This window comes from Astatotilapia calliptera, chromosome 6, assembly GCF_900246225.1.
Source record: "Astatotilapia calliptera chromosome 6, fAstCal1.2, whole genome shotgun sequence".
Lineage (NCBI taxonomy): Eukaryota > Metazoa > Chordata > Actinopteri > Cichliformes > Cichlidae > Astatotilapia > Astatotilapia calliptera.
The window spans coordinates 14,777,818-14,801,402 of record NC_039307.1 but is presented as its reverse complement, the minus strand read 5'-3'; the positions used below and the strand labels follow the sequence as shown (position 1 = coordinate 14,801,402).

Sequence of the window (23,585 nt, the reverse complement as noted above, 5' to 3'; positions counted from 1 at the left end):
TAAGCGAAACAAAGCAGTCAGATAAATCAAACTTTATTAAACTCATTCTTCTTGCTTCCTCCACTTCTGTACCATTGATTCATTAATGTTGAATTCTCTGGCAGCTGCTCTATTCCCATGTTGCTGCAGTATATTAATGACTAACCTCGTATTGTGGATGGATTATCTCAGTTGTTCTCCTGACTGAAGTTTGGTCCGTTTACAGCATCCTGCCATGCGATTGCATTTGTCTCTAACCATGAAGAACCTTCACGTTAACTTTTATAAGTGGAAAAATGTTAGTGTTCGTCCTCCAGCTTCACTGTTTATGTTATGCTAACATAGCTGTGTCACTAGTGATCACGTAGCACATCATTATATACCAGCTAGCCCAACTTCAGTAACCCTACAAACGTCACTGCTGTTTAGTTTCCTGTCTTCATTTATGTTGGAAGTGATAGCAGAGCTGTACGTTTGATTTTTTTCAGAAATCTCTCAGTCAGAACATGCTATATCATGCTTAGGTAACTAGCGAAACTAGCGAGCTAACTTCCGCTAGCTTCCTGCTAGCTTCTAACTCCGTTAAATGTAATACATTTTGTTTTCATGGATGCCTGGAAGTTAAACTTCATAGTTACACCTGGTAAAGCAGCAATGCTGATCGTTTTATTAAAGATGAAAGAATTTAGACAGTTTTTAACTCTTAGTGATGCTGCAGTGTTCGTTTGACCTGAATGTATATGGAGTTTAGGACCCAGATTACTCCCAGATTTAAGGGCATCTTAGTCCGACGGCCGCTTGCATGTTCTGCAAAAAAATGTGCTTTGTCGTGTATCTGACGGACAAACACCAAACCAGTTCCACATCACTGAAGTTGCACCATTTTTACAAACCAATTCTGGTTCATCTGTTTCACTCAACAATCGGCCATGTGCGTATGAAAACAAAGGCCCTGCGCATGCGCGTTTTACTCATATTCTATCGCGATATTTCATTTTCCTATCGTAGCCTAACATTATACCGGTATTACCGTGAACGGTATAATATGGCCCAGCCCTAGCTTCTGTTCCTTTTCACTCAGGGGAGCATTGAAGAATGTAGACCCCCCTTGATACAGCAGCAATTTGTGGATGATGCCAGATGAACTTGCTTGGCAGAACAATTTAAAGCCTCACTCATCTGGTTTGTTGGCAATATACTGGTGGAGAGTGCCAGCCCTTGTGGCTTCATACGAAACCATGACCTCAAACACACTGTGGTTGAAGGTGGATGGTATCATGAGTATCATGCCACAGGACCATGTGATTTTTAGCCATATAATTGTTTAGCGTCCATATAGTACTTGTTCAACATGAAATTATAATTTTGAAAACTTAATATTAATTTACCAGCTACTGTAATTTGATTAAACGGTAATCAGTTGTGATATTTGTGATTCCTACGTTATTCTTGATTTTTTTTTTACAATATTTACTAATATTAACTCAGAATGTTACAAAAATGACTTACTACTATTTCAGCATATTCTTGCTGTGCTAACACTTAATGTGATTTATCAATAGCAATGGATAAACAAAATGGGTCTAATGGTCTGATTTTATGGCAAATAATCAAGTTTAATAACCTAAATGTTATTAAAATTGATTATGTTAGCATTAGCACCATAAAGGGCCAAATCAACCGTTTGGTTGACCACTTTAAAAAAAAATAAATTAAACACTTAATTTCACTTTTTTAATGCTGTCAAGTGACATATATCTGTTTAGTAAGTCCTCTAACACTATCATATATCAAAAAATTATATCTTCCTACCTTAGTTTCATCAAAAACATTCACAATATGTTGGATGGTTTTTTGTTTCTGACTTCCTGGTTGGGAGAGCCAACAGTTTCCGTTCACAGTGCCTTCTGGTGGATTTCTTTGGCATTACAGATGAAAAACCAATTGGTAGAAAAGACTCAACAAGATAGGTCAATTTCAGTGAAAGCCTCAGTTAGATATAGGGCCTGAAAATGTGCTCTACCAATTGGTTGACCAGAATGCTAAAGGGTTAATGACACAAGCCTAAAAATAACCAGTTTGTTAAAAAGGAGACAGAAAATACGAGAGCAGAGTAACAGTTACAATGAATATGCTTTATTTTCCTTTTACAAAAACAGAAAAAAATCACCGTCTAGAAATACAGGTATACAAGAAATAACAATGATGAGAGTATTTGCAGTTGAACGCCTGGTTGTCAACAGCCAGCTGGGTGATAATAATAGTAATAATAATTATAATAATAATAAAAGAAAACAGAGTTGACTACTAGTGAATGTTAAAGCTTCCAACCAAATTGCATCCTGTGCAGCGCATCAGTTCCCACAGTAATGTGCTAAGCCTTCGCCTGAGGGGGAGAAACGAGCTTAGCATGAGAGTAACGTGGGGAAATGAGGCCGCAGAGGGCTCCGCTTCTCGTGTTAGTTTAATCATAATACTGTAATACTGACTTTGACCCACACGCTCTAGCTAGGATGATATTACAAACGCAGAGGTACACGGTGGATATGATGATACGAAGCACGGCGACAATACAAAAGAAAAGAAAGCAAAATGAAGTGTTGAGTATCTTCTTCTTGATGTACCTGTTACACCTCTGTGAGGAAGCTTTGCCCGCTTATGTTCTTATTTAGTGTCTAAGGCACTTTTAAAGAAACATACTGTTTAGTGTTGACGTTTGAGGAGGGAGGGGGGCACAGGAGTCTGCCATTAATGGGCACAGGTGGTGGATATGGGAGCCCTGGCGTGTGGTTTTCACACTGTGGAGGCTGCTGGAGATAAAGCAGAACTAAGAAAAAAAAAAACCTCTTGAATTCAGACAACCTGTAATGAACGAAGAACAAGTGCTTGATCGGATCTGTCAGAGGTCTGAAGATTTGGGATTAAAGTCGCAAAATATAGTTTGTATCTGCTGATTTGTGTTTCACTGCTGTTCTGAGGGGTTTTTCCAGCACACTCTGTTAATCATTTTGCTGAAGAAAGAAAAATATTTTCTTTAAACTTTTGAGATCTGTTTTTATTTGGAATTGCAAACCGGTGTAGACAAGAAGTATTTAAGGGGAACTCGACTGATGTCTTTAAAATAAATGGACCCAAACTGATGCACTAAAACCACCATTACTCCTCATGGTGCCTACATTACCCACAATGCAACTTAACCATTGCAATACAGAGAGGAGTGTAGACTACAGAGTCAGACTCTGTTCCAACTCCATCTACACTTTTAAACTTGTCTTGCGCTGAAAGCAGCCTGTAATGCCTGTTTCATTCACATATTTAATATAGGCGACATTAATACTCAGGGTTACATGTCAACCAAGCTTCCTGCTGCCATCCTTATGGGACTTTTGCCCACATTTGGCCTGTATTAGATTCTCAGATGAGCTCTCTCCTCCTCCTCCACGTATAAAGAAGCCAGCTGAGGTGTTCTGGGCGTGTCCTCCTGGAGGAGACCCCAGGGCTGACCCGTGACGCTCTAGAGAGATGAGGTTTTTGGGTTGGCCCAGGCAGACGAACATCTGTCTCAGGCACTTGAAACTTTTTGTCCGTGCTGGCTTAAAAATGTTAATATTTCTCCATCCAGCTGACAGTGAGTGTTTCAGTAACAGCAGTCGAGTGTTGTTAAATCACACCTTTGCTTCTTAAAGATCAGAGAAAAGCTAATGCTTGCTGAATGTTGACGTCTGCGATCTTGAATTTTTCAGTTTTATTTACAGTATATGTTTTACCAAATCATAGCATAAAGTCAATTTAAAGGTAATACAAAGCAAGGCTGAGCACAAACACTGTAAATGTGGTGATAAGGTGACTAGTTTTAATCTTCGCGTCTAATCGGAGCACGTGATTACAACCATTTAGTGTCGTACTGAGTGCAGCTTTAGTGCTTCCGGTTTGAGCTTCTTTCCTCTTTGTTGGCTTTAAGTTTGAATTCTCTGTGCATGTTCCAGCATTGGTGCATCATTCGCGGCTCGGGCCAATCCACAGGACAGGTCGTTAGCTTTAGATAACCAGTTAAAACCCAGCGAGACATTCTTTTATTACATGTTGAGATGAAGCCACAGAGAAAATATAATACCTCTTTTTTTGTTTGTTTTCACAGTAATATACTTTCACTTGAGAGTCTGTGTTTTTCTATTGCATGTCCCGAGATGTTAGTTGTTCCCATAAGTGCTGCAGTGTAAAAGCCGAAAAAGAAACATCGTCAGAAAGAGACTCATGCAACAAAAGCAGCCGGCGCTGCCGTCCGGAGGCCACAGTGACCTTGGTTTGTGTGGGCTTTTAGGTTTTAGTCATTCAGAACACTGGATGGAGGGAGCGTGTCAGGTGAGAGATGGCTTTTGCATGACGAGTGAGCAGAACACTTAAAACACCAGAGTCAGACACTTTTCCTTGTAGTCCTGCATTTCCAGTATGAGTTGCGGCCACATGACGGACGTGATGTGCGCACACCTCACAACCTTTGCCTACACGCAGAGTTTCGTTTGTATAAAAAGCACTTTGTACCTAAAAAGCAGAGCAGATGATTTCTGATGGGACGGGTGGGACGGGGCAGGTGTAAGGGTTATGATGCTGAGATGATGCTGACGGACGAGCCAGGACTAGCAGCTTGTCAGAGGAGAACGGAGTAAGGCAGAAGTGTCCGTTTGTCCTGTGGCACTCCAGATCGGAGGCGTTCCTTGAGGAGGGTGGTGGATTTTCCCTGCAGATGTGACGGATGAAAAAAAAAAGGGCTGTCAGGCATGCTCCGCCCAGCTTGAATAGAAACCTCTCATCGCTCTGATCTTCTGAGTGGATTGAGATGAGTCCATGTGGACTTTGGGGGTGGGGGAGACACAGTTGGGGAAAAGGGTGGGGTGAGGAAAGAGGCGGTCGCTGCTGCGGTTACTCGACGTTGGTGTTTGGCGTCTCGTTAAAGTCGCCGGAGCGGCTGTCTGCGTCGTCGTCTGACATGTCGACGGAGGCGCCGTCCAAGTTGAGGTTGCGCCGGCCTGAGCGGCCAGAGGAGAAGCTGCTGACTGGACCGCCACGCCTGGGCAGAACAAACGGAAGAAAGCTTTAAACCTCCAACATTTCAGAAAACATAGATTGTGGGATGACGAGATACCACTGTGGTGGAAGAAGAGCCGGGAGGTGATGTGATTGGCTTAAACGCAGGAAAACTGTTATTTTGAAAGACGTATGCGGTTCTCAGGAGCTCCAGCGGGCGCTAAGATCAACTATAAAAGTGAAACTGTGACCGCTGCTGACACAAATACATGCTAACATAACATCACATTTACCGGTAACTGCATTTTCATTCATTATGATGGAGGATGGAGCAGACTGTAAACACACTGCAATGACAGCCACAGCTTCAAAACCTTAAGACTGACCAGTCTGGTAATAGTACCAGTGTAATCACTGGCGCTGTGTACCTGAACAAAGTGAAAGAGCTGCAGTAATATTAACTAAATGAGATCACATAGTTGTCTGACTACAGTTTAGTCAGACAGGAGCCTCCCTGGCTCCTCCAGTCTGTGTGATGAGGTATCCTCGGGCAAGACCCTGGACCCGAGTTTCCCTCGAAGCGTCCATCAGTGTGGATGGTTGGAAGAAGGTTGAATTAGACTTGTGGCAGAGAGTGCTAAAATAGAGTAGAAAGGTGATCTATAAGTACCAATCCATTTACTCAATCGCCTCCCGGCTCCATCACCATATTGGAGGAATGACATGCAGGAATGAGAGCTGTCAACATGATGAGGGTGTAGAGGGTGTAGTGGGAGGATTGGTGAAGTGAGTTTAGCAGATTCTTAAAATGAATAATAAGTTAAATGATCAAAACTTTGGCAAACAGCCTGACCCAGTAATAATGATCACGATTATTACTGGGTCAGGCTGTTTCCACTCTGTGTTTTTTATCTCTGCACTGTTTCGGTATCTAGTTCAGGTTCTGGGTTATTTTTAAAACCGGTTAATCACCGTCCTCTTTGTACCTGAGGCGGTTCTTCAGTGAGGTGACCTCTCGGGTGAGACCCTCGCTGGCCTCGGTGGCATCGTCCAGCTCCCTCTGCAGCTTCCTGCGAGCGGCATTTGCTCTGGTGGCCTCCTCCTCCGCCTCCTCCAATTGACGCTTCAGCTGCTTCATGCGAGAGTTCGCCTTCTCCATCTGACGCACAGATGGAGGGTGAGAAGTTGTAGAGAACCGGCAGTGTGAATGCAGACGGAGCAAAGCCTAATCATTTCCTGTGTGTCCGTACCTGCTCCTTGTACTGGTCGGCATGACGACGCTCGTCCTCCACCTGCATCATCACCTCCTTCAGTTTCTTCTCTGTACGTCGGACGATTTTGTTGGCTGCCGCTCTCTCCCTGGAGGTTTAATAGCAGAAAACGTAAACATGACCAAATTATCGTAGTCTACTCAAAAGGATCTAAAATCTGCTCTTTAACATCTGGATTACTTGGCTTCCTGCTCCAGCTGCTCTTCCAGCTGCAGGATTTTGGCTTCCAGAGCAGTGATGGACGCCTTAAACTTTGACTTGACAGCCCCCTCCAGCTCTGCCAGCTTGGCCTTCAGCTCCTGTGTTCATGGTAACAGAGCAAATATTCAGTTTGTTAGTTTAGAGTTGTGATCAGGAGGTCCTGTTCATGCACCTGAAGGATCATGTTCTCGCGTATCTCCTGATCCCACTGGTGCATCTGTAACGTGCATCTGCAGCAGAGTTACAGTAGAGCTGCGGGTCAGAGAAACTGAATCTGGGGATCACATTGTGCTACTGAACCCCCAAATACGAAATGCTTGTGTCCTGATCTGCTGCCTCTAGTATAGATCAGGGGTGTCAAACATAAGGCCCGGGGGCCAGAATCGGCCTGGCAGGATTTGACAGGATTTGTAGTAGATAATGGCAGATGGTGGAAGAATAGAGTTGTGGTTTAGACCTCGGAGGAGACTGGTGGCAGCTCACATGTACTAAAGAGAGGTGAAATGCTTAAAAACAAAGAAACAAAAACATGAGATGAGGTGTGGGAATGAAAAAGGGAACAGCTTGTAGTACAGGAGGGTGTAAACAGAAGGGAAATGAGAAAGATAAACACTGTAATAAGCTTCAAGTCTACGAGACCTTGTTTTGTCGCTCCAGCTGCTGGCGGGCGTTCTCACTCTTCTGCGCAGTGTTGCGCTCTGCTGCCAATTCAGTATTCAGGGTGTCGACCTGAGAGAGAGAGAGAGCGCGGCAGGCAGGTGAGAGGGATTGTGGGAAAAGGAGAGAGCAGACAAACACGTTGATGGGTGTTTTAATTTTACTGTGTTTAGTGTTTAAAAGAAACATTTGCACGCCACAAGTTTGTCTTATCCTTTCTCATCAATCAAGAGGTTTTTGGTACATCACTCTCTGTGTCACTCGCTTCACCCACCAACCTCCAGGAAACACTTGACAGCCAGTTGGGAAATAAAAAATTTTTCCCTAGCAACCAGTAGCTGAATCACATCCAGATAAAGTTTGTGACACTGCTGATTATTTAGTGTGCCTACCTGCAGGTTGGCCTTTCTGAAGCGGTCGTTGAGCAGCTCCATGTTGCCCTGCTCCTCCTCCAGCTCCTCCTCCAGCTGGGTGATGCGAGCCTCCAGCCTCCGCTTCTCCTCCAGCAGCGACGACCTGACGCAGAGTTTCTATTAAATTTCTACTGATTCACAGCGATTGTAAGACTATAAAACAAATCATTTGATCCCTGAGGGGCACATAAAACCTGGCTAATTATTAATATGAAGTTTGGAAAAACTACATGTTCATACTGACTTTCCAGAAGCACTGCTGGAGATCTCGTCAGCCAGCTCATCCCTCTCCTGTTCAGCATGTCGACGGGCCCTCTCTGAAGCTGCGTGGTCCTGCGCAGACACACACACGAGATCATTTAGCATTTCAGACGTTACACACAAATAACTCTGATTATCACCACAAAAGGCAAAAGTCAGAACTTCACCTCCTGAAGCTGCAAGATTTCAGCTTCCAGACTCTTGAGTTTCTTCTCGTTCTCCTTGGACTGCGCGAAGATCTCATCCCGGGAGGCTCGGGCCTCCTCCAGCTCCCTCTGGTAGTCTTTCATCTGAGCCTGCAGGAGCAGCAACGTGATACGGACAAGCTTAGAGACTGAGATAATTGAAAATCAGGACAGACACTAAGCAAACATTTGCGTACCTGTAGTTTCCGGAGCTGTTTGATGGCCTCGTCCCTGCCTTTGTTGGCAGCTTCGATCTGACCCTCCAGCTCGTTCAGGTCCATCTCCAGCTTCTTCTTGGCTGCCACAGCCACAGATCTCTGCTTCCGCTCGTCCTCCAGCTCCGCCTCCATCTCACGTACCTGCAAGAAAAAAACAACTTAATGCAAACACTGTCATTCTGATGATGTAAATGAAGATAAACTGCACATTAAAAATGTGGCGTCAGTCCTTCAAGATCATCGGCCACTTTGTACCTGTTTGACCAGCGCTCTTTTCTTCTCCTCGCCCTGCTCGTCTCTGGCCTGCAGGTCTCGGTCAAACTGAGCCTTCATGGCTTGCATGTTGACTTCCAGGCGGAGTTTGGCATCTTCTGTGGCCTGCAGCTCATCCTCCAGCTCCTCCAGCTGTGTTCTCATCTCCTCCACCTGCTGCTCCAACGTACGCTTGGACTTCTCCAGCTCATGGACCTGTGAGCAGCCAGAGGAGTGGCAAAAATGTGACACAGCTGCACAATAAACTTATGAAATCCTGAGATTTCAGGTCCTCAGGTATTTCTGTGAACATATCTTAATCAGCAGTGTCACTGGAGAGGTCAAAAGGTCACTCACATTCTTCCCCACATCATCCTTGGAGCTCATCAAGTCCTCCATTTCAGCACGAAGTTGTTTGTTAAACCGCTCCAGTTCTTCTTTGGCCTCCAAGGCCTCCTCCAGAGCTCTGGCCATCGACAGAGCCTTGGTCTCCTTCTCTCTGGCCTCTGCCTCAGCGCGATCGCGCTCCTCAGCGTAACGAGCAGAGATGGTCTTCTCCTCAGCCAACATCTAACATAGATAACAGAGCCTTCATTACACTGAACAAACCGTAAGAGACCTTCAATATCTCATCTCTGTTTGATCTCCGGTACCTGGTCAAACTTCTTTTGCTTCTTTTCCAGATTGGACACGATCTGTCTCTGGAGGTCCAGTTCCACCATCTGGTCATCCAGCTCCTGCTGCAGTCGGTTTTTAGTTTTCTCCATCTTGTCCAAAGACATTGTCTTCTCCTCCAGATGCTGGTTGGTGAGCTCCATGTCCTTCTGGAGTTTCCTCTTCACCTCCTCCAGACCCTCCATTGCTCCCACATCCTCCTCCAACTTCTTCTTTGTCTCAAACAGCTACAAAGACATTTTAAAAATATTTGTGACGTGACCTTTGCTGGCCCATCAGTGTGTGCTGGAGAGATAATCAGCTGAGGTTTACCTGCAGATGCTGAAGATGCTAATAATAGTTTTATTAATTATTAATCCAAACCACATGTTTTGAAGTGACTCAGATTTTCTCTTCATTTATCTGTGAAGCCTCACTGAGTTACAGTTGTCTGCACGCTGTGCTGCACCTGCTGCTACAGGTGCTCACAGCAGGTAAACAGCTGGAAACGGTTGCCGGGCCCTTCTCCTGGCACTCGGCTTCAGCGGTACCTCGAAGGTGTTTCTGCCTGACTGGTTTGTGTGCGTCAGATGTGCCCTACTGTGAATATGTACCTGAGCCTGCACGGTCTGCAGCTGTTTCTCAAGGCTGCGTCGTGCCTCCTCATCCTCTTCCTGCTGCTCCAGCAAGTTGTTCTTATCCGCCTCCAGCTGGCGGATTTGGCCGCTCAGGTTCAGCTTCTGACGCGTCTCCTCCTGCCGCAACTCCTACGCGCAAAAACCACGATCAGAAACGATGGTCAAAAGACAAACGAAAAGCAGTTACACCAGTTTTAGTCTTAATACGCTGATACTTTAGCAGAGGCTGTCCTCGTTGGATGTGTGTGAGAAATACAGAGGCGAAAGCTGATTGGCTTCACTAGAAAGCTTAATGTTGATTAACCTGAGGTCTGTCTAAAAAGCACAAACACATCACCAGCACCCAAAAGTATTAAACTATTATTATACTTTAAAGTTTTTTTTTAAATTAGTTTTTATTTATTTCTCAAGTCAGTTCAGGTTTATTTAGCTTCAGTATCTGTTTTACTTTTCAAAACTGTAATATGGACGTATTTGTCATTTTTTGATAACAGGTATATAAACAATTTACTTGTCTTAAATGTTTTTGTGGTTTTATTTCTGCTTATTTTTTATTAACCATAATAATCTTGCTCCACAGAGGATTTATCAGGTAAAATGATGATTTCTGAACACGTCTCCTGCAGCTCTGAAATCATCAGGCAGAAACGTTGATGCTGATGGTCTTTCGTACCTCAGAGTCTTGCAGTTTGCTGTTCAGGTTTTCAACTTCTTTAGCCAGCTTAACGCCCTTCTTCTCTGCCTCCTCCAGCAAAGTAGACACGTTGTCCAGCTCCGTCTGACAAACAAATGGAAACACATTAAACAAAACTTTCCCTTAAAAACGAAAAAGGAAAATCAGTCCCAACAATGAGTTGGCATTTACCTGGAGCTTGTGGGAGCGCTCGGCCAGCTCTCCCTTGGCTCTCTCCACCTCGGTGGCCCTGGCCAATGACTCCTGCAGCTGAGCCTCCAGCTTCTTCCTCTTGTGCTCCGACTCAGTCTTTGCCTGCTGCAGAGCCTTCACTTCACAGACCAGCTCTTTGTTGTCATTCTCCAGGCACTGCTTGTTCTTCTCCAGGTTGGCCTTGAACTGCACAGATCAAATAAAAATAAAAAAAAGCTTTTAGTGACATGTATGAAGGTAAACTGAAGACCTTAAAGGTTAGAAAGGTTTGAGCAGCTCACCCTCTTGGCCTGCTCCAACTGTTCGGACAGTTCCTCGAGCGTTGTGGCGTGCCTCTGCCTCATGTCCTGGATCTGAGCCTCGTGGTTTTTGGTCTCCTCGTCAATGGCCTTCTTCAGCTCTGCCACCTCCAGCTCTCGCTTGCTCCTGGAGATCATCCACGTGGGAAACAGTTAAAAACACAGGACTGCATATAAAGATGGACGCAGACTGAAGTCTATAGAACAGAGAGTGCTACCTGACGTATAACAACTGTGAGGTTCACTTTCTCATCACTGATAAATGAGCATTAATGAGCACCTGAGTTCCTGCTGGGCGGCCGTGGTATCTAGTGTGTCCTCCAGCTCAGTCTTCAGAGCTTCCAGCTCCTCACTCAGGTCTCTCTTGAGTTTCTCAGCTTTACTTCGACACATCTTCTCAGACTCCAGATCCTCCTGAAGCTCCGCTATTTGCGCCTGCAGCTCCCGAATCTGCTTCAAAGCGTTGTTCTTTTGCACCGACTCCTCATCACACCTAGTTGGAGACCCACAAACACATGTCAGTTTTTCCAAGCAGGTCTTAATCAGAGAATTAAATAAAATTCAAACATTTTCTCAAACCTTCAACTGATGATCTGCATTTCTACATTTCCTTTTTTCTCTCTATATCACATTTGTATCTTCAATTCAGACGTCATTCAGAAGACATTAAACAGACTTCCTCACTCGAACATCCTTCACTGCTCTTTACACTTCACACAATTTAGATCCTTAGCATTTAATGTTTTCATGCTCGTAAGTGTGCAAGGCCCCTTTTTGGGTTTGAGTTCAGTAAATTTCATCATCACAGGATGAGCTTGAGGGTCCAGGTGGATGTTATTTTTCCTGTTGGTGCAGACACAACACTACAATGAACCAACATGTATGCAGACGTCAAACAACGACAGTGACGCAGGAGCTCATCGCAGCAAAATTCACTGGTTAATGTAATGTGTGAAGTACTGAGTGAAAGCAATCATTTTTCTTGTCAGTGGTTTGCTGTTTCGCACCAACTGATGAGCTGGAAAGTCCACTGACAACAACAAATATGACCAAATATGACTGTGTGCAGAGTTTGATTAAGGAAAAAAAAAATGAAGTGAATTCAATGAAAGGTAAGTCCCTGCTGTCCTTTCAAGGATGAGATAGCCACCTGTGCACACATGGTGGCAGTGTGGCGAACTGTTTACAGCTGAAGCTGTGTGTGAGTGTATGTATTCCTCATCAGAAGAGGAAAATGTGATGGGACTGCTGATTTGTTTGCAGCTGGATGTGCGTCCAAGTAAACCTCGTGCTGGCTGCAGCGTTCCTGCGACATTCCTCACTAATGTAGAAATCTGCTGATTAAACACACCGAACGTCAAAATGATTCAGTTTTATAATTAACACAGTGAGACCGCTTTGATTAAAAGCACTAATGACTCCCATATAATTGCAATGCTCCGTTTTCCAATCTGTCAAAGATGACAGGATTGTTCTCAGAATAGCTGCTGAACTCAAAATGAAGCACATCAGCTTTAATGAAAGCCTAATTACGTGCGGCTGTGACTAAACCGATGATTTCTGTGTGTGAAATTGGTCGGGCAGATGTTTACCATCAAACCCCGTGTCTGCTGAACGGAGGGGAGCACTGAGAAGTCCCATTAAAGTGATCAGAGCTGACCTTCAGAGGAAAACACCTCCACAGCGGTTTACCTCATTAGCAGTTTTATGAAGGATAAATATGGAAAACAAATCAAACATAAAAGCAAATGTGGACATTTAACCGCTGTGGAAAATAAATACATAAAGAAAATATTTAGCTGGAGGTTAGATGCAAACAGTACCAGGTGGAGGAGATGCAACATCTAAAGTATGAGAAGCTAATATTCACTCCATACGACTCGTGATCCATCTTAAGAGAAGAAGTAATATTAACAGAATATATCCATCTGCCTGTGTGATATACGTCTTGTGTGGTATCATGTGCTTTAAGAGCTGTTAAAACATGATGACAGCCCGTTTTCGCTCTTGACTCCTTGTGCACGCAGCGCATCAATCAACATCAGTGTGCCTGTAATCAGACGCGGCTGCCCCGAGACGAAAGGTCCGAGCCGCCGTCGCTTGAGGAAACGCCACAGAGTGCCTGAGTGCTGAAGCACGTTCGCCGCTTTAATTTCGCAGTTGCACGTGTTTCTGTTATTGAATGGCTATTTCAGACTAACGATGGAGTGCTGTTGTCATGGAAACGGGAAGCAGTGCAGTATAGTTGCGCGTGAGGATTTATGTTCCTGAAATGAGCAACACTAGCAGTTACACATTACCACACAAGCGTAGGTTTGCAGAGAGCAGCTATAAAAATACTTCAGCAAAAAAGTTGCTTTTTTTTTTTTTGTTTTTTTAATGTGGCGAAAAAACTAAATCGCGAGCTTTGTTCACAATCTGACTCACTGCTGCTGAGCTGCACCTCTCAGTAAATCTTCATATTGGCTTTTTCAAAATATTTTTTAAGAGGCGGTTTTGTGCTGGGACAGTGTTTACGTTTCGTGGAGGTTGTGTGACACACTCATTTTAATGTTTTTTACCACTGACCTGGCCAGAGCAGCCTGCAGCTCCTCCTCCTTTTTGGCCAGCTGGATCTTCAGCTCCTCTATCTGTGCCTGAAGCTCCGCAATCTGGTCCTGCAGGTCGGTCGTCTCGGCGTCCAGCTTGCGTTTGGCTTTCTCCAGCTCCTGACGTGTTTTCTCTTCTTTCTTTAAACGCTCTAAAGGGAAGCACAACCACAGAAACACAAATACAAAGGTGGTCACTGATCATAACAAACTTTTCTGTTTGGAGTTAAACTTTTTTTTTCCATCACTGAGTAAGCTCACAAGTTGTGCAGCAGCCATACAAGAAAAAGGCCATTTAGAAGGTGTGAAAACACAAACATGTAATCATATTAGCTGCTAATTAACTCGCTGTACAGTTGTGAACACTAAATCATTAACAGTCATACTGCATGTCCCAAATGACCTCTGTGCTGTTCTATTTTTATGAAGTTTTGAACTTGCTGGCTTATTTAAACTCCAACACCACCCCCGTCTACCCTTTACACACAGCCCCTGTTTTGTGCCTGTCCTTTTTTTGGACCCCACATAGAGCTGGTAACAGCCTACTGGTAGCGTCTTACCCTCCAGGTCAACCATCATCATCTCCTGCTTGTTCTTGACCTTGCTGAGATTCTTTGCTTTTTCCTCCTCCTCAGTCAGCTGGGAGGTCATCTCGGCGATCCTGTCCTCCAGCAGCTTCTTCTCCTGTTGGGTTGAAAAAACCAAAAACATCAAGACTCAAGACCTGCAACTGCTGTATAAACGCGAAAAGGTCTCAGTACTTTATTGCCAGGGGGTCAGTCCATGGATACTACTGAAATACTGAGAGCCTCCAAACAAATCCCCACAATTAAGTCAATCAAATAATACAGCAGTTGCCTCAAGGTCTCTACAATAATACAGAGGAAAAACAACAATCAGGCGACCCCCTGTGAGCAAGAATTTGGCGACAGTGGGAAGGAAAAACTCATTAGTTTTACCTTAATACCGTTTTGCAGGCTGCTTTCCCATCATTATTTTTAATCTTTTACTCTGCCTCAGGTTCTGCCCTCTTAGCTAACCCGATGTTTCAAACAAACTTTCTTCTGATTGTCTGCTCCTCTCAAAAAAACAGAGAAAGGATTAAGAGGCAGGCGAGTGATGCCTGCAGCTGTGTGGCTGAGATAATGATGAGATGGTAGCGGTTCTCTCTCAGTGACATAATTCAAACCCAAAAGTAGAAACAAATATCTGAAACTGAGTGTTTTTATCTTTCAGCTCATTCTTTGAACCTTTGGCCGTGTTTAACATGAGCATCCACCACTGCGATCATATATAAAGGTTCCCTGTGGTGGTATTTAGAGGCCTGACACTGAAAACTAAACCTTTGAGTTACAGACTTCTCTCTCTGCACACATTTACAAGTTTGGTTACAGACCAAATTGATTGAAACGTAAGTAAACAGCTCTCCACACACATTTATAAACTGCAGAATAACATTCCAGTTACCTGAATCTAGTATAATAAACTGTAATCACTGACTGAAAAATTGCAGGATCTTCTACTTTATCTGAGTTGCATCATTACACTTTACAGAGAACAGACAGATCAATGAGGAGGAACAGTCATGAGCTTCAAAGTCTTATTAACTGGTGGGACTATAACCAGCACCATCTATTAACTGTGCCATACAGCTAACCATTTCCTCTATTTAGCTTTGTGATGAGATTAGAAAGCAGATGGTAGACAGCAGCACCCTTCATTGCACAGGCTGCTATTGAAGGTAGCAGGCGACGCGTCACCGTCATGCAGAGGAAGAGCTGCAGCCGACGCTAATCAGTTTTAAGGCCTTCCTCAGTCTGAGTTTGTACTTGTTTCTGTCCAGCATCAGGCCCCTGTTCACTTATTAAGAAGTCTGTAATAACAGACTTCAGTTTCTAAATGTTTTGCTCAGATGTTTAAAGAACAGCATACAGTGTAATTTACTGCTGTCTCTGATGTTCACTGAGTTAACATGAAGTTTTATACAACATGTCTTGTTCACTCGTTCACACTAGCAGCATTCTATCTATCTTTCTATCTAACACTCACACTCTGATGAACGCTTCAGGAGCAACTCAGGGTTCAACATCTTGCCCAAGCATGCTTTAGCATGCAGGCTAGAACATCCAGCGCCGATAAGCCTTTAATGATTCCACCTTAAAGAGCTTCCTCTACTTTCTGGGTTTTGTTTGAACCTTCATTTTCAGCTAAAATTGCCTCACCTTGAGAAACTTGGAGTTTTGGTCCTCCAGCAGCAAAATGTCCTCCTCCATTTTCTTGATCTTCGACTCAGCGGTCACTTTGTCCAGCTGCAGTTTTTGTCTTGCAGCTTCCTCCTCATCCAGCTGCTCCTCCAGGTCCTGTAGGAAGAACACGGCACACAAACATTTGTAACATGAAGATGGCAAAATCTGCAGTTTCCATACAGATGGAAGTTTAACACACTCATTTCTTTAAAGCCCAAAATCACAACCACGTCTGTACAGATTAAATATTTATGACCAAGTGATCTCGAAGCAAAATAGGAAAAAAACATCCTCATTTTTAATGCTTCAAGTCACTTTAGAGTTAATCTGATTCATCAGCTTCTCTGGGTTTCATCCAATATACAAACTGAACAACACAAACAAAAGAGATATCTCATTTAAAATAATCAAAGGTTAAAAAATAAAGCAAGGAAAAGTGTCTTTAGGATCATTTAATATTCAAATGAAAAAAATCATCTTTCACAAACAGATGATGGGTATGCCGACCTCAGTATTTGAAACTTAATGAGCATCCGTCATTGTTACAGTGTAAACACTTAGCTGGATGTTGAAGCATCAAATAGAAAAATAAGAGAAGGTTGTGTTTCAAACTATATAAAGAGGAGATGACGTAAACCTGGATGTGCGACTGCATCTTCTTCTTCTCATTCTGCAGACTCTGGTTCCTCTCCTCCTCCTCCTCCACCCTGGACTCCAGGTCGTGAAGGATCTCCTCCAGCTCTTGCTTCCTGGAGAGGAGACGAACTCTCATCTCTTCAGCCTCGGCGAACAGCTCCGTCTCCGCGTGGAGCTGCTCTGCTAAAATATTCTTCTCCTCGAGGAGCTGGAGAGAAGAAACAATTCAGAAAATGTGTACCACCTTCACGACTACAAGTCCTTCCAAAAACTATGAACGTGCAATTTCCCTGAAGCCGTCATCAATAGATTTTAATAAATTATAATTCAGGAGAAAGATTTACTTATAAGTTGAGATATTTTTACCTGCTGGTGTTTCCTCTCCATCTCCACCAGCTCATTTTCCACCTTAAGTTGCCTCTCCTTCACTTTTACCAGCTCCTCGTCTTTGGCTTGCAGCTCCTCCTCCTGCCTGGTGACCTGCAGCAGCGGCTTCACCTGAGTGAGAGAGGAACAAAATTAGACATTTTAAATACTAAACAGAATGAATACAATTTTTTTTTCACGGTCATACTGGCCGGTTAATGGTAGAAAGCCAGTAGTTTTACTACAGCAAGTAGCATTTTTCTTATTATCAGCACTTTCCTGCCATATGTAATTATTCCCTCTAATGTAATTAATGGATTAACATGATTAGGACCAAGCCGAGTTATATCAAACAGACTGACAGACTGTTTGGATTAAGAAATTCTGCCAGAGAAATCTGAACACTGATTTCTGAAAAAGTAGGGCCTTAGGGCTTTAGCAGAGTTGGAGGGCTGATACGAGCGATATAAGAGCCATCTTTTGCTGTCAGAGGTTGGTGTCGTGGTTCTCACCTTGGTGAAGAGTCTCCACCACTGCCAGTGTCGCAGCTTCAAATAAGCAGCACAGTTCCTCTGCAGGACCTTCAGGGCACTCAGCTGCTGCTGCTTCTTAGCGAAGGCTCTAAGAGAACAAAATGAGAGATCAATATCTGAGCTTTTTTGTTTTTGTTGCACTATAGCCGAGCGACATCAATTGACCACTTTTTTAAAATAATAATTTGTATGTTAGGGTGCACTGACATATCACCACCTTTCCGGTTAAAAAAACAAGACCGTAAGTCCACGTATGTGGTTAAGAGTGCAACTTTGTGCTGAGCAGTGCATGATGCGTTTTTGGAGCCTCCTGCAGCCTAAAGCAGAATTTTATGTTTCAGCAATGGTGGCATGTTTGCTCTCCACTGGCACTTCGGGGATGTCCCATCTGCGGAGAGGGAGTGTACAAAGTATGTGTTACAACCGGCCTGTGGGCCACTCTTGTTTGTGCTGTTGTTGGGCCGTCAGCCAGCCGCGGAGAAGAGCGAAATGTTAAGAACAGTGAACAGTGTCCACTGCAGCCACTGTTGTGCCTCTCATGTTGTATCTTCCGATCTCTGAAGTTTTTGATTTTTTCACAGTTCTTCCATTCCCGGTGAGCTTCCATTCTCCCTTCCTTATTTCGGAGCATTTTTCAAACAATCACCATTTGGCAGATGCAGAGGTCGTCCGCATCCAGAGTGAGTGAATCAAACAGGAAAGGTAAAATCGACGCAGAGCTCAAACTCGCTCTAACGCTCCCTAAAGCGGAAAAGCTTTCCAGATCTATTACCAACAGTTACCTAATGGTCTCATTTTCCAGCTGCGCATTTCATCATTGTATTTTAGACATGAATGATAACAGAATAATAATAGTGATGCTTCTTCTTTTGCGCAGCAATAAAAACGATGACCTGCACATCACTTCTATTTGATTTTCTTAATATGTTGAATACCCCGGGCTTAATAAAACATGGCAGAATATTTTGAAGCATTAAGATAAACATGCAAACAAACACCACAGATACATTTACACTTGCTGAACCAGTTGCCTCAGACCACCACGGGGGCTGGTTTGAGCAGCTGGATCTCCATCCCAAAGTGCACTCTGGGTTTCAAACCTTTACATTTGTTCTCACCATAGAAACTCAAAAATATAGGCTCTCCAGGGAGTCGTAAAAACTAATACACTGGGGTACAAGAAGCCGCTAGAGGCTCTGATTGATTAAGCATGTGACAGGTGACTTACTAGCAATACTACAAGAAGGTCAGCCAGAGAGTACAGGAAAGGAAGGGGGCGCGAACGACCGAGTATTGTAGACTGTAGGATGTAAACTATTATATGGGAATAACCCATATGTAGCAGCACATACAGCGATATAAAGACTCACTTGCGGGCTAAGTATCCACGGCACACGGACTGGAAGTAGATGATTATGTCAGTGATCTTTAGGTCTCGCTCCTCCTCCAGATGAGCCAGAACACCAGTTCTGAAGAAGATCTTACTTTGACCAATCCGGAACAGGTTGGGGTCCAGCTCCAGGGCTTGGATCTATAAAAGGAACACAGTAAGTTGTAGATGAATAAACTGCACGGGCTTAAACAACCTCTACCACAGAGATTAATAGATTTATTCAAGTTACAAACTTTTAGCGTAGGTCAGGCCTGACTAACTCTTAGTGTCAATCCAGATCTAGATGAAGGAATTTTTTGGAAGGATTCTTTACCATTGCAAGATGAGGTCAGGCTGGACATTTCAGGCGACATCTACACAAATGCATATAAAAATAAACAAAATACTGTGCTACCCCTCAGCATTTTGGTAGACGCACATATGGTATCAGGTTGGAGATCCTAGATGACGTCCTTCTTGAGTTATTGCATTCACAAACTGTCCATGTCACCCAATACCCCATCAGCCTTCTATGGCTGAGGGGTAAAATGGGGTAAAATGAAAACTGGTAGTTTGATGGCTTCCAAGAAAATGTCACAAATTTTCAGATCCAGAAATCGTTCTGGACCCAGGAACTCTATTCATATGTGGTGTGGAGGGAATTTCCACTCTTGGTTTGAGGTATGTGGCCTGATTTCTTTTGTTTAAGACTGAAAGCTGTTGTATTAATGAGAACTCTTGTCTAGTCAAGTTTAGAAAACATTTAAAAAGACAGTCAAAGGAGCTTTGACTGGATGACCTGGATGACTGAGAACCTTCACAGACATTTAAAAAGACAAATTAACATTTTGACAGCCCCTCCAGGTTGACTGTCCAGTCAGTGCTCGTCCTGGGCATATTCAAACCTGTAAATGTTTTTGCTTCTGTTTATGGGTTAAATGTAAAGTTTCCTTCAATCAGTGTGGATTGAGCCTTGAAGTCTGTTTCACTTTGTTTTTGGATGTGTCAGAAGTGTTCTCCTATCAGCAGTGGTGTATATATCCAACAACCATCACAGGATCAGGAAAGATAGCATTACCATTCTCTCACACGCTTGTTTCCCATCCATGAAACCCTTGGGGATAGCGTTGGGTGTAAGGATTTCATATCTGTGTGCAAAGAGAACAAAGTGTGAATAAGTGAGTTTTCTTCTTGAAAAGAAAAAATAAAGAGTTAAAAATTTATTTACTTGGATGCTCAATCATCCAGGTAAGTAAATCACAAAAGGTTGATACTGTTCATCTGGACGTAGCACTTTCCGTGCTGTGATTGCAGCCGTTCCCCACCTCTCTGTGAATGGTTCTCAGGGCCATTGGTTGTTGATCAATGATTGTTGATCAATGTTCATGACAATTTGCATAATAATGATCAAGGAACTGACCTCACAGCCCATTGTTCATTCAGTGGACTAGTTTCAGTCATTGTGCAGACTGGGGAAACCTGCAGTTAGCTGAGGCTGAAAAAGTCACTTGGATGAGTGATGAAACGTTTCTCCAAATGAAAACGCTACGTCCAGATGAACAGAATCAACCTTTTGGGAGTTAAAAAAAAGTGGTGATGTTTCTCACCGCTGTCTAAACTCCTGGAAGACGATGCGGTTGGGGAAGCCCTGTCTGCAGATACGAATCCCCTCCAAGACTCCGTTACACCTGAGCTGGTCCAGAACCAGGTGAGGCTCAAGTTTCCCAGCCTGAAGGAGGAAATGATACACTCTTAAATACAAAAACAGAAACTTTACCATTTTTTTTTTTTTTAAAGGAGTCCCAGACTTTCCACTTAAGTTAGATAGTAAAAGTATTTACTCTTTTTTCGTGGTTGGGGATGATGCAGCGGACAAAGTTGGGGTTGGTGTTCCTCAGTGTGGCCATAAGCTTAGTGAGTGACTCTTTGTAGAGCTGTCCCACCGTACGAAACATGCCCTTTTTCGTTTTGTAGGTGGCACCAAACGCCGTCTCGTTCATTCCTGCCACCTGGTCCAGTCCCACGATGCGGTCGACTGGAGGGGTGACGGGAACATATTATTGTGAGTCTGTGTATTTCTGAGATGGTCACCGCAGGAACAAGTGGTAGCAGCACGGTGGCATAATGTGGCTACATGACCGAGTGCAGATGAATGAAAACTATCAAATGAAGGCAGTCTACCAAAGCAGCAGTCAAGAGTCTAAAAGTATCGCTTGTTTCTGCAGGTGGAGATGAAACATTTAGCCAAACTGTTTCTTAGTTTAAACACTGTACACACACGACTCCGTGGTGAGAGGAACCTTTCTGTGGGTGTTCGATGGCGGCTAAATTCATGCTTTTCAATATTTCAGTGCCTTTGATAAAAAAAACAACAACTGCACTTTCATACTGCTAAGATAATAACATTAAAGTTATAATAAGAAAGTTTCGTAACTATAAGACAGCAAACAGTGCATATACTTTTTGATAACTTCTTTTAAAAAGCATCACTCAGTGTTAACTCAGGGTTAACCATGACTAGCAAAATAAGAGAGAACTACACCTGTTACATTAATAAATAACTGAACGGTAATAATCAGCCGCCTCTTTAAGAGATCCTCTTGCCAAATGATTTTGAAGACACCAACAACAACATAAACAACAACAACTTTGCCAACAAGCGAGTCGTTATGGGAAACACGAGATGGGAAACGCCACGGGTAGCTGGTTAGCAGTGACTTAACCTTCTAAATAAGAGCGAGGGGGTTGTCAGTCAGTAAACTGATCATGGATGGTATTATTTTCTTAGATGATGAAAAAATAGAAACAAAAAATGCTAAAATTTGTCTCTTTTTATAGTGGGATGGGAAAATATATTAGAGTGGCCTGCCTCAGTAAAATATATGTGTGGGAAACAGAGGGAACAGCTAGATCCAAAACAGCTGGATTAATATAGTTTTCAGTTTTCTGTGGATTTTGTGGTGGATTTGGTGCTCTACCAGATATTTCTGAGAGCAGGATGGTGTATGCGTTCTTAAAATAAACTACAGTGTGAGTTGCTCTTGTGAAGGAACATACCTAAGTATAAACATGAGCACTTTTGAGTGATTTTTTCTTAAGATGAAGCGCTTTTGATTGTGGAAAAAAAAAAATCAAGGTTTTGAAGAAAAAACAATAACTTTTCGGAGGTTAGGGCCACGGCAGTGGGACGACCTGTACTTGTGAGATCTACTTGCTTGTGGGTTTGAGCAGCTGAGGTAACTTTATGACACGTTATTGTGAGTCTGAACTTCATTTAAGACCCACAACTCGAACATGATGTATTTTGACCATCACGTTCTGCTTTTGAATGACCTCAACAAAACAAACAAACAAACAAAAACAAACTAAACCCTTCATCATCACTATCCTCTTGTATATTATCATTTAACGGCCTGCTGTGCTTAAAAAACCTCCAGTATAACAGGAAATACTGATTTGAACTAAACCTGAAACCAGCTGTTAAACAGACTCAGACTCATGTTAGCAGTGAGACATCCCTGCCTCTGCCTGTTACGATGGACCTCAGGATGTGATCAACAGTAATTCCAACAGACAACTTTACACAAGCTTCACTGACAAAACCTAAAACCTGTAAGTCTTAACACCTGATTAAACACAGACTTTGGGTCATCTCATATAACAGGTGACCTCCTTAGAGTCAGCTGATTTGTTTGGAACAGTACTGGAAAAGTCTATCAGGGGGTGGGAGCAAGTGGACTGACCCATATGTCACTTATAAAAAGGGGTGTGTCATAAGTAGCTCACCATACTACATTACAAAATGTAACAAGAAAAAACACATTTATAATAACTTATATCTTAAAAACTGGAAAAGTAACAAAAAGCAAGTATTACTTATTCTATACAGATACCTTTGTCTATCATTATTATTCAGTAATATTATTCAGTAATGTGTCATTTCAGTTTATTCAGTAAATAAGTCAGGCTGGAGGGTGAACGAGTTTAGAGTGCCTGTAAGTTTTAATAATCACACTGCAAGAGGGAGGGATGCAATATGCTGTGATTGATATTTTCCCCCCATCACTATTTATTAATGCCCCCGCAGTTAAATCATAATTACAATCACAGACTCCTGAGTTTAACCGAGGTGATACACGACCTGCTTTCTGGACCCTCCACAGTGATATGTGAGCTCAGAGCCAAAGCAAAATTCCACATCTGGTTTTAATTCTCTGCCACTGTGTCTAGGGACAGGAGGAAGGCAGGAAAATAATGTTATTAAATATTCTTCAGTAGAGTTTCAAATCCTTCATTTGCTCGTGGATGTTTCACATCACTGATGGGGGACAAAGGGAAGAATAAACAGCAATCAGACTCAGACACAGCTGCACTAGATTCCTGTTGCTTGCTTCAGGGCAGCTGGACATACAAAGATCACAAGACCCCATGTCAGCCCACTAACACACCGAAACAAATTAAAGCACACTGGTTCGACTAAAGAGAGACAATGACTATATTCTACTCTAGCTTATTTAGGAACTGGGCACTACTGCTTTTGGCTGAGACAAGGGAGCCATGCAGCCTGGAAGCAGATGGGAGCCACTGCAGCTATGACGGACATTGGCTGAAGCATGAAGCACAGAGCCAGATCTGGGCGGAAATGTACCAACAGGTCACTTTCAACTATGATTCTGGCCCAGCACGACCCAGTCATTCACCTGCCGGCTCATCCAGACTAGTGACACTGTCATAGAATGAGGCCCTTTGAATGGTCTGAATCTCTACAACACAGAGAGAGAGAGACAAGGATGGGGCGCTCTTAGAAAAGGGTAAACGAGGCAGACAGCTGCTACTGTTAGTAGGCTTCCATGACAGACATGTAGATGTAGAAAAGCAAACAGGTACAAACATAATGAACTACAG

General features: G+C 43.2%; 1 protein-coding gene across 7 annotated transcripts in view; it reads right to left on the bottom strand.

Moving 5' to 3' along the window:
* Nucleotides 1-2,093: 2,093 nt before the first annotated feature.
* LOC113023972 (myosin-10-like) overlaps nt 2,094-23,585 on the bottom strand; it is a 67,219-nt gene continuing 45,727 nt past the window's right edge. For 4 of the 7 annotated variants that reach the window (XM_026170480.1, XM_026170482.1, XM_026170481.1 and 1 more), the window contains 28 exons: nt 23,381-23,443; nt 20,522-20,715; nt 20,288-20,409; nt 19,759-19,828; nt 18,679-18,839; nt 17,288-17,396; nt 16,776-16,907; nt 16,411-16,617; nt 15,750-15,887; nt 14,088-14,211; nt 13,508-13,679; nt 11,220-11,432; nt 10,922-11,066; nt 10,620-10,826; nt 10,428-10,532; nt 9,731-9,883; nt 9,116-9,364; nt 8,820-9,032; nt 8,466-8,678; nt 8,190-8,351; nt 7,975-8,103; nt 7,791-7,879; nt 7,526-7,649; nt 7,116-7,205; nt 6,456-6,574; nt 6,255-6,363; nt 5,991-6,163; nt 2,094-5,047 (listed from right to left, as the gene is read on the bottom strand). In XM_026170480.1, the coding sequence (XP_026026265.1) occupies nt 4,900-5,047; nt 5,991-6,163; nt 6,255-6,363; nt 6,456-6,574; nt 7,116-7,205; nt 7,526-7,649; nt 7,791-7,879; nt 7,975-8,103; nt 8,190-8,351; nt 8,466-8,678; nt 8,820-9,032; nt 9,116-9,364; nt 9,731-9,883; nt 10,428-10,532; nt 10,620-10,826; nt 10,922-11,066; nt 11,220-11,432; nt 13,508-13,679; nt 14,088-14,211; nt 15,750-15,887; nt 16,411-16,617; nt 16,776-16,907; nt 17,288-17,396; nt 18,679-18,839; nt 19,759-19,828; nt 20,288-20,409; nt 20,522-20,715; nt 23,381-23,443 (4,133 nt within the window). In that variant the 3' untranslated portion in view covers nt 2,094-4,899. The remainder of the gene's footprint in view (nt 5,048-5,990; nt 6,164-6,254; nt 6,364-6,455; nt 6,575-7,115; nt 7,206-7,525; nt 7,650-7,790; nt 7,880-7,974; nt 8,104-8,189; nt 8,352-8,465; nt 8,679-8,819; nt 9,033-9,115; nt 9,365-9,730; nt 9,884-10,427; nt 10,533-10,619; nt 10,827-10,921; nt 11,067-11,219; nt 11,433-13,507; nt 13,680-14,087; nt 14,212-15,749; nt 15,888-16,410; nt 16,618-16,775; nt 16,908-17,287; nt 17,397-18,678; nt 18,840-19,758; nt 19,829-20,287; nt 20,410-20,521; nt 20,716-23,380; nt 23,444-23,585) is intronic. The other 3 variants (XM_026170484.1, XM_026170485.1, XM_026170486.1) reach the window with 1 other exon arrangement.